Source organism: Vidua chalybeata, chromosome 8 (genome assembly GCF_026979565.1).
Source record: "Vidua chalybeata isolate OUT-0048 chromosome 8, bVidCha1 merged haplotype, whole genome shotgun sequence".
In the NCBI taxonomy this organism is placed as follows: Eukaryota; Metazoa; Chordata; class Aves; order Passeriformes; family Viduidae; genus Vidua; species Vidua chalybeata.
The window spans coordinates 1,348,317-1,358,316 of NC_071537.1; the positions used below are offsets into that span (position 1 = coordinate 1,348,317).

Here is a 10,000-nt window from a genome sequence, read left to right on the forward strand (position 1 = left end):
AGATCTTACTGGATAAAGGGGTGGAAGCTCCCTGTCCCTGCACGGTTCCACTGACTTCCCTTATGATCTCACCTCTCACCAGTGCAGAGTTTGGCTCAGGGTGTTGCCACCAGGACACTCAGACTCCATATCTGAAATAAAAAGAATGAAGCATTTACTTCCTGCTGGGGTTTATTTGCATGAATGACGCTTCGGTTTGTGGTCTGGTGGAAATACATTTTATTAACGGTGTTTCTGGGGTGTAATAGGTGGTTTTCTGCCACAAGTATTCCTTTAGCCAAGCACTGTTTGAATTGGACCAAACTGAAGCCACTGCTCGTGCTTAGAGCACCGAGGATTTTCTTGCTTAGTGTTGAAATTTAAGTACAAAAGTCTTTCTGGTCTATTTGCTACAACACCTCCTCTCACAGAGGTTAAGAAGAGGTGAACACGATGAAAAAGCACTTGCAGGGTTTAAAAAATCTTCTGTGGAAAAACACCATCTTTCATTTCACAAAAAAAAAAAAAAAAAGTCTCCTGTAGGTTGTTATGTGCATAAGGTGGAGGCTTAAGAGCAGCCACATTTGCAGATGAACTGCTTTTCCTCGCTTCTCCGAGACATGACATTTGTTCAGAAGATTAGCCAGGTTGTAATGTGTAGCATAATTGCACTGTGCGGATGTCCCAGAAGTGAAAACCTAATTGCTTGACAGGCCTATAACTTTGTGGTACTGCTCTCACCTTGTTAGGTCCTTTTCTGATGCGGTTCAAATGCAGGCTGGCCGCAGGTGTGCCTAATTTACCTCGCAACAGAACGTGTTGAGTTTAATTGCACAGTGGTTGTTAGGAAAAATTGGTGGGTGGAATATCAAGTGACTCACTGTATGTGGATGGCAGATGGGCGGCGAGAGGCATCAGAGCTAAGTGTATAGGTGAGGTGAGTTAATAAAAGATGTAAATTTTAGCTTAAAATAGTGGAGTCTGGTGGAAGGTAATACATTTTAATTAAGAGAGTAGCAGGCCCCATTCTAGCAGTGGGAAAAAAATCAGAGCAAGGGGACATGGCAAGGAGTGCATTTTTCTCCCTATCAGTATTTTAGGAGCAGCTTAGACTGTTTGGGAAGGCTGTTTTGCAAGGCTGTATTTATTAAAGAAGGCTAAAATTTCTGCTTATAATACAAAACATAACAGGGAGAGCCAAACCTAGAAAGGCTTGAATTCTCATTCTTGCCTCAAAGAGATGAGACCAAGCAGAGCTCTGCTCCAGGTCCTTGCTTCTTGCTCTGCCACAGAGACCTCGTGGTTGGGGGTGGGAGGGATGGGTTTGCAGTGCCCACAGTCCTTGGTGGTCAGCTGAGAGCAACCACCAAGTCAATCATCTCCTCCTGGCACGGAGGAGCACCCTGCCTGGGAATGTGGTTTTTAACTTATGTTGTCTTCCTCTGAAAAGCTTGTCCTGATGCCACCTGTGCTCCGTGGACTCTGAAAGAGTAAAGAGCAAAATAAAATATCTCAGCATCAAGGAACGTAGTGGAGCTGAAATGAGAGTGCTGCTTGTGTTCACTCCAGCCTGGCATCAATATTTAGCCCGGTGCTCAGAGCCATCCTAATAAACTTGATGATGTCTAATTTCACCAAGAGTGGGTCCTTTTCACCAAATAATTGAACAAATACCGGTTCCAGTTGATGTTTAGTGAAGGGGTGCTTAATGGCCCTTTTTCTTTGACAGGATGTGAGCTCTCTGTATAGAAACAATTCATCATGAATGCTTCACGCTAAAAACAATCCGCGAGGAGCAATACTTAGCATTCCTAGTGCACAATTCATTGGAGAATTTCCGAGCAATTTACAAACATTAGCTCAATAAGCCTCACAACACCCATTTGAGATCAGAAAAAAAAAAAAAAAAAAAAAAAAAAAAAGAAAAAAGAAAAAAAAAAGAAGCAGATAAGATACTGCTCTTCAGCCTGGATGTGGCACTAAGGAGCCATAAAGCTGGAGGCTGGTCCCAGCTCCTGGGGACCCAGAACTGCGTGGTTCTGTGTGGAGCTGGGCATCAGCTGGGCCCTGCACAGACTCACAGTCTGGGTGGTGGAAGCTGTGCAAAACCAAATAGAGGTCTGGCAGAAAGGATGTTACCTTTGGAATAATAGAATTGTGGAATGGTTTGGCTTGGAAGGGACCTCAGAGATCATCCAGCTCCAACCCCCCTGCAATGGGCAGGGAACCTGGCCTATAATCAAATGGTCTGGAGAGAATAAGTATCTCAAATAACAACAACAACAACAAAAACACTAATTCAAAACACCAGAAAAACCTCCAAAACATGGCAGATAAAATTAGGGGGAACTTGTGGCTTACATAGAGGCAGCTTCATGGAGTTGCTGATAATATCCCTGCAACAAGATCCAGAAAACCTGAGCATCCAAACTAGGAGATCATGTCATCCACCACAGAAATCCAGATCTTTTTCAGCTCGACAGCTGAAACCCCTTTACAGGTTTTGGGACAGGAAGTTTTAAAGAAATGTGCATTCAGCTGAACTGTCAGCATCGATTTATTTATGCAGTTTCAGTAAACCTGGTTGTTTCCCTGCTTGCCTCTCTGATATGAGAGATTGCTCCTTCAGCATTCGTGTCCCGGGGTAACATCAGGGTGCTGCTCAAGGTTTAATGGAGAAGGAAGAGCTGGGATTAAAAGCACCAGTTTTTGACCAGGGGATGTTCCCATATTGCTCCTGTATGACCCTCGAAGCTTCTCAGGATGCGTTGCAGCCACTGTTGTTCTTTCTGCTGGCCATGGCTGGGCCTTGTTGGGTGCTAAAGGAGGAAAGATGTTCCTGTCTTGCTCCTGCCAGGAATGCTCTTGGCACATGGAAACTTCTGCGAGGTGTCTGCAGCAATAATAGTCCCAGTCACTTACGAATACTCGCATGAATGAATAAACCAAAGTTGTTCATATTCTGAACGTGGAAGTTTTGGTTGACCTCTCTGTCCATCATGTACAAAGTTGGGCAGCACGAGCTGCTGGACTGGAGCATCTGAGGAGCTCTGGCTGAGGAGAAAACCCTGAGCTTTGCTTGTCATTAGTGGTCGGTCATTAGCCAGAAAACCGAATTAAGACATAGCTTTATTATGAAAGATGAAAACATGAGTGCATAAGTAAAGAAGATGATGTCAGGCTGCGAACATCCTCCTGAGGATCCCGCGGTTTGCTTCACCTGCAGGGTGGAGACTTCCCAGATCAGCTCGTTCCTGCGGTGCAGGAGGGCGGCAGAAAGGAGTTTCCATCTTCCCGAGCTTCCCCCTTCCCTCTAAGTGCTTGCTGTGCTCCCCTGAGGCAGCGTTGCTGCAAAAACGGTTTATGGGGAGATGCCTGGATGATAAGGGTTAGTCCTAAATAATTGCTGGTTGCCGCTCAGCAGAAATAAGCTGGATTTCGATCCCTGGGTAGAGCGACTCCTCACAGCTGAAGGCTGGCAAAGGTTGAAGAGGTCGTAAGACAGGGCCTAATTTGCCATGTTCCTTCCCTTTCAAAAACAATGAGGGAGCCGGGGCCTTGCCGGTGGGCAGATCCTGCCTGGATCTCCCTGGAGTCAGCAGGAGTTGGATCGAGTCCCTTTGAATAGCTCGAGTTTCCAAACCGGAGGCAAAGCCAAGTGTTTTTCAGAAGATTGATCATTACCTTTGGAATTTTTCGACGTAGAGGTCATTACTGCTAATATAAGTTGTGAAAAAATGAAAAGTATTAAAAAAATAGAGACAAACTCTCATCTGGTGTAAGTCATTGCCTTTGAAGTCAATGAGTCATTGAAATCAACTTTCCCACACCGAGCTAAGGATATGGCCTGGAGTCAATACATTTGTAGTTGTTGAAAAATTAAAAATATAAATTTGCCTTTCCTTGGCAATAATGTTCTGTTTATGACAGAGATCTTATGCTTTAAAATAAGTTCATTAACGAATAGGAAAGTAATATTTCACTAGCAGTATTCTTTGGGGTATAACTATTTATGATTAGATTTTATTAAACTTCTAAAAAATTGGATTTACATTTTGATGAATCTAATAGATTTCAATTTTGTATTTTTATAGATTCTTTCTAAAGTTTTTCCTCAAGTGCAATCAGAACTGTTTGAAGAATGCAGGCAACCCACGAGACATGCGAAGATTCCAGGTACAGACCCCTCTAAATGCATAAATGGTGTATACAAGACTTGATCACATCTTCATCTTGAACTCATGAAAAAGCACAGTCAGTGCTTTCACTCACTGTTGTTCCAGTGCTTTAAAAAAATGCTGCCAGAATTTTACATTGCTCCCATTAATTTAAGTGCTGGTTCTGAAGTTCTGCAGGGGGCTGTAATGGATCAATGCTGGAGCAAGTGGATCTTCCCTTAGGAATTATTTCCCTAATTTTCCTTCCTGCTATCACCTTGTGTTGTAGTGTGCTCTTTGCTCAGACCTGCAGAGGTTTTACGTAGACTGTGTAGTTTGATCTTAACTTTAAAAACACAACTTGGAGCACAGGGAAGTTTGGAACTCACACTTCTCTGGTTCACAACTTGTAGATCCAGCTGTGGTGGCCCAACCCACAGATTTTTGTTTCAACTGTGTTAGAAAATATTTAATACTTCACTTTCTCCTCCTTACAGCTTTTGAGATATCCTGTGGTGAATCATAGCACTACAGAGAGGCAACTGATGGGATGGACAAATGATTTCCTCTGTATCTGGGGTCATTCGAAAGGCTCGTTAGGAAATAACTGCCTTTTTTGTTTTTTCCAAAATATTTCACAATGATTCATATTTGATTCCAGCAATAAAGCAGTATTGAGATGTTCAGGACTTTCTCAGTTTGGAGAAGAATTACTTGTGGTTAAACTTGATAGCAAAACATGTGACATCTGTTTTCATGCACAGCCAACCAACCGGGGAAGCCAGCACCCTCGAGCCAGCCAACAGAAAAGATCTGTAGCTGGAAAAAAAATATATTCCTTCAAAACAATCGAGCCAGGCTTCCATTTTTCATGCATCTCAGCTTCACGTGGCATCGGTGGTATTGATCCAACTGAACAGAACAGAAGGTCAAACCTGGAATGAGTGGAAATGTCCTCTTTGTCTCACTGATGACTAAATGAAGCATCAGTCACGAGTGATCTTGTGGTCGACAATGGAGCCAGTAGGCACTAGAAAGACTTTCCTGGGTCTCTTTAGCTAATCTCCCTGCCTCTCAGAAGGTTTAACTGGACTTAACAGGATGTCAGATCTTGAACAGTATTTTTACCTGGTTTCCCTGCCTCAGCACCTTTGTGGAGGTGCACTGCAGGAGTGAGGCGATATAACAAAGCGTAGCACGTCGACTTTCTTTTGCTGAACTACAGTATTTTCCCTTGGTGGCTGACCTATATAGACATGACAGAACAAAAATAGTTGTCATTTTCATATACACCTTGCTCTGTCTCTTTAATACACCGTGTTCTAGGAACCAAACCCAGAAATCCTGGCTGGAAATCACGCTTGCATGTTTTGCAATATTTCTGGAAGTCTGGGAATCTCATTAAGAGTGAAAGAGGATAGCCCAGTGGCCTGGCAGCAGCTCTGCAGCCGAGCTGAGCGTGCAACCTCAGCACTCTCCGAAGTGGATGTTGACAAGGGGGAAGGTGTCCACTTCTGGGAGGAGAAAGCTGGGGAAGCAGAGCAGCCTGGCAGAGAGCTGCCCTCGGGCTGTTCAAAAGGGTACCGCAGATGGCTGTCTCCAAGGAGGCAGGATACACAGAAAAGGTGCTGTGATAGCTGAGAGCTAATTATGGCTTGTGAATAAGAAACAGGATCAGAGGTGATCCAAAACATAGAAGCAGACAAGGATTTTCTTCTGATGCCTTGGACCAGCTCTGGGTGAAGGAGGCTCTCTGCTCCCCTTCCATTTGTGTTCGTTAAATGTTTTGGTTTAGAAGCTGGTGGGAGAACCCTGCAATCACCTTTGTTGTTACCAAAATTTAGGTAAATGGAAGGTGGACAGTAAGGTTTGTCCCACCTTTGTCTGCCCTCACCAGCTGTGTTGATAAGGTCTGACTTAAGGAAGTGACTTTACGGACTCTACTCACCCCAAAGGAAACGCTGCAGCGGCCGCTTCCTTTAGACAACCTGGAACCACAGCAAAGGGCCCATGCTGGAGTATTTAAATAAGATGCAAATGTCAGTCTGGGAGAGCAGTGATCCACCTACGAAGCCGTGCTCCACACAAACCCCGCGCAGCTCAGCTCGCGGTTTCCTCCCTGGCTGGTGCTCCCGCGCTGCCGCTTCCGGAAGGGGAAGGAGTCCCACAGCTCCATTGTGGAGGTGTTGGCATCGGGAAGGTTGTGCCTTTTGCATATGTTCCTTTGCCATTTTCGACTGAGAAGCAGCTGGAAGCCAAAGGAGGCCCTATCCATCATCTCTTCTATGGCCGGACTCTGAACCTGGACACAAGAATAGGAGCCTTTCACTCAAAAATAAAGGAGGAAATTCCATTGACATACCAGGGTCAATCACCATCCAAATGAACTTGAGAAGGGATACTTTTCATGGATTGAAAACACTTTCACTATTCATATTCAACTCGGCCTTTTCAGATGCAAAAAAGTTCATTATCAGACATTAAATGTAATTGTAAAACTGACCTGGAGATCATTTACTGAAGAAAAAATGGGGAGTTACGACAGTTCCTGATTTATTAAGCTTTTTTTATTTGGAATCCTCACAACCCTTCATTTGAAGACAGTCTCAAGTGAACAAATTTTAATTAGATAAACTATCTAATCAATATATCAACAGATCAATCAAAACAGCAGCTTTTAAAATGAGTGGCTAGAGGGGTGTTTCTGAAACTAATGGCTAGAAGAATATTTCCCTGAATTGAATTCATTTGTTAGCATAATAGGAGATTAAACTCTAATTAGTGTAGCAGGTTCTGAAGAGAAACAATTGTGAGTTAAAAATCACCAGTGGTCGCCACGTAAACAAAGATGTATTCAGAGATGTCATTCACTCCGTTTAAATAGAAACAGAAAAGTGACAGGATGCTGTTTTGTCTTACGAGACCTGATTCGGGGAAAATCTGCAGGATTTTTGAAATGTGGGGTTTTGTTTTCTCTTCCAGGTTGTTGTATCAACAACAGTCAATGTGGATGGCCACGTGCTGGCTGTCTCAGACAACATGTTTGTACACAACAATTCCAAACACGGGAGGCGGGCTCGCCGCCTTGACCCCTCAGAAGGTACGGCCCCTTCTTATCTGGAAAATGGTAGGCACACATTTACATGTCCTTTTTTTTTTATTTGCAATGCTTTTTTATTTTATTTTATTTTTATTTCCCTTTTTTTTTTATAATTTCACCATACTTTATGTTGAGACACCACTACATTTACTTTTACATCATTTCTTCTCTCATCCATCAAAGCACCCATTAAAAAAAGTCCATTAGTATTTCTCAGCCCTTGTCAACTACAACACGGATGCTTCTGAATCAGCTTCTGACTTCTTTCTTTATTTAATACTTACACTTCTGCAGTCACAACCAATTTTTCATCTTTTCCTATTTTATTTATTCTCCTTTTTTTTTTTTTTTTTCATTCTTGTTTTGCTTGCAGCTTTTTCTTGCTCTTTAATTTGACTTGATTTTATTTTGGCTTGTCATATTCCTTGATCCAGAGGTACAGTCTCAGGTTATGTATGCAAGTTTAAGTGGATGGTAAAAACATGACCGAATCTGTAAAGAATTTACTGTGAGGTCAATTTCCTGTGCCTGGGCCTTACTGCAGATTACGGCAGGAGGGGGTTTGGATGAGAAAAACAGCATAAAATGTTTTTCTTCAGCCTGACTCAATGTGATTGACTTTTTGCCTGAACTGCTAAAAGAAGATAGGCTGAGATGAAGAGGAGAATGGAAAGTGTCTCTGAAAATCCAGAATTGTGAAATCCTATCTTTTTGGAGCCCATCAGCCCCTGAATCACTTACACAATTGCAGCTGCTCCTGGACACATGCACACATGTATTTATTGTCCTGCAAAGCCCAAAATAGTCATTTGGATTTAAATATCACTTCGTTTGGACTGCAAAATATACCAGTGTAAGGATGCAAACCAGCTCTCAGGGAACATCTGTTTAATAAAATAGGAAAGGATAGGATAAGATTGGGATAGGATAGGATAGGATAGGATAGGATAGGATAGGATAGGATAGGATAGGATGGGTTAGGACAGGACAGGACAGAATGGAATGGAATGGAATGGAATGGGATAGAATAGAATAGAATAGAATAGAATAGAATAGAATAGAATAGAATAGAATAGAATAATTTTCAGTTAGAAGGAACATCCAGTCCAACTTCCTGAAGAGTTTAGTGTTGCCCCAAATTGAAATACATTTAATTTTAATGCATCTTGAGTTCTGGAAGAGTTAGACTCTCAAACCTGCTATGACCTGACTTGCTGGGCCATGCACACCAGTTTCCACGGGACTCCTCTAGCGAGTTGTTACTATCACAGTGACAGGATCATGGCTTTTTACACTAATAAAATTAATTAAAGTGATAACAATACTAAGCTGCTAATACAATCACTGTCGTTTGACGTTTCAAATAGTATTTACCAACGGGCAGGGAGAGGAATGAATGAGGCGAGCACCAACTATCAGAAGGAAACTCGATCTAGACATCAAAAAATGGAAAGTGATTTACAAATCTGCCGCGGTCCGCACACACACACACAACCCTAATTTGTTTTTCTGCATTAATAACTAAGGTATAAGAGACCAAAAATATAATAATTAAAGGTCGCCCTGAGCACCAGAGTCATTATGGTCTATGACGTATTGTTTATCTCTTTCATATGCGCGGAAAGTAGGTGTGTGTTTTGCCTAGCAACCGTCACTAATGAGGTTCACAATTAAGAAGGCTGAATCCTCTCCCCTCGTCCTCTCCTTCCCCAGAGAGCCAGAACTAGCAACATTATAGGTTCAAGTAAGCATGCTCAGCCCTGTGGTGTTAGGTTTTAGTCTAGGTCCAAATTCAGCCTCTTCTAATGAGCTATTATGATCTTAGCAAAATACGAGTATTTATTTTTGTAAGCTGCATGAAAAGAATTTGACTCTGAGCAGCAAATATCGCTTAGAAAAATAAAGGCCACTTTTCCATGCTACAGAAAATCTACATAAATGTCACTTACCAGCAGCTCCTTTTCTTGGCGATACGGTAATTGATTTGCTTTCTTTAAATGTTAAAAAACACAGTGCCAAATCCTCTTTGCCTAACATCCCATAAATGCTCAGTCGAGTAAGCTGCGCCGTTGCAAATGAATGTGAAAATCTGAACGGCTGCTCCTTAAAGTCCTACTTTTAATAACAATGATGGCAACGGAACAACTCAGAGTAAATAAACGCTGCTGGAACAGGGCGGCAGAGAATCCTGGTGCCCTTGGATGGAGGAGGGAATGGCAGGGCCAGAGTTCCACACACTCTGGAAGTTGGTGGGGTTGAGGAGTTCTCAGGGTCCTCACGAGCAGGGCCATGCTAAGGAAAGGAGAATCACCGCCAGGTTCTGCTCCCGCTGAAATCACCACCCAACTTCCTGGGATTTTAGTGTGCCCGGAATAAGTTTCCACCCCTTAACATGGGAATGGGTGTGGCCTGCAAAGAAAATTCCCAAAATCCTGACCTGGCTGACTTGAAAATCTTTGTTTCCTTCTGGTCAGAGTATAACCCTGGGTAGCGGAACCTTCTGAAAGCGGTGGGGTGGGTTTATGCCATGCTCCAAGTTCCTCATGTCCCGGCACCTTCCGTGGCGAATGGAATGCTTTGCATTAGTAACACATTCTTTAAAGAAAAGTACCCGATATTTACTTCTCCGTAGCCTCTCCTTGCTAACACCTCATTATCCAATCATCTAATATTCACCAGCAGTATATACACACACTCGCAGATCGTTTCCAAGTAAACTAATTCCCCCTGCTGCTCCTGTGGAAGGCTGCCATTGAATCCTTTG

General features: G+C 42.8%; 1 protein-coding gene across 6 annotated transcripts in view; it reads left to right on the forward strand.

Annotated features, from left to right (window-relative positions):
- EBF3 (EBF transcription factor 3) overlaps positions 1 to 10,000 on the forward strand; it is a 120,934-nt gene that overhangs the window by 72,570 nt on the left and 38,364 nt on the right. For 3 of the 6 annotated variants that reach the window (XM_053949411.1, XM_053949413.1, XM_053949415.1), the window contains exons 7-8: positions 4,074 to 4,155; positions 7,119 to 7,263. In XM_053949411.1, coding sequence (XP_053805386.1) covers positions 4,074 to 4,155; positions 7,119 to 7,263 — 227 coding nt within the window. The remainder of the gene's footprint in view (positions 1 to 4,073; positions 4,156 to 7,118; positions 7,264 to 10,000) is intronic. The other 3 variants (XM_053949412.1, XM_053949414.1, XM_053949417.1) reach the window with 1 other exon arrangement.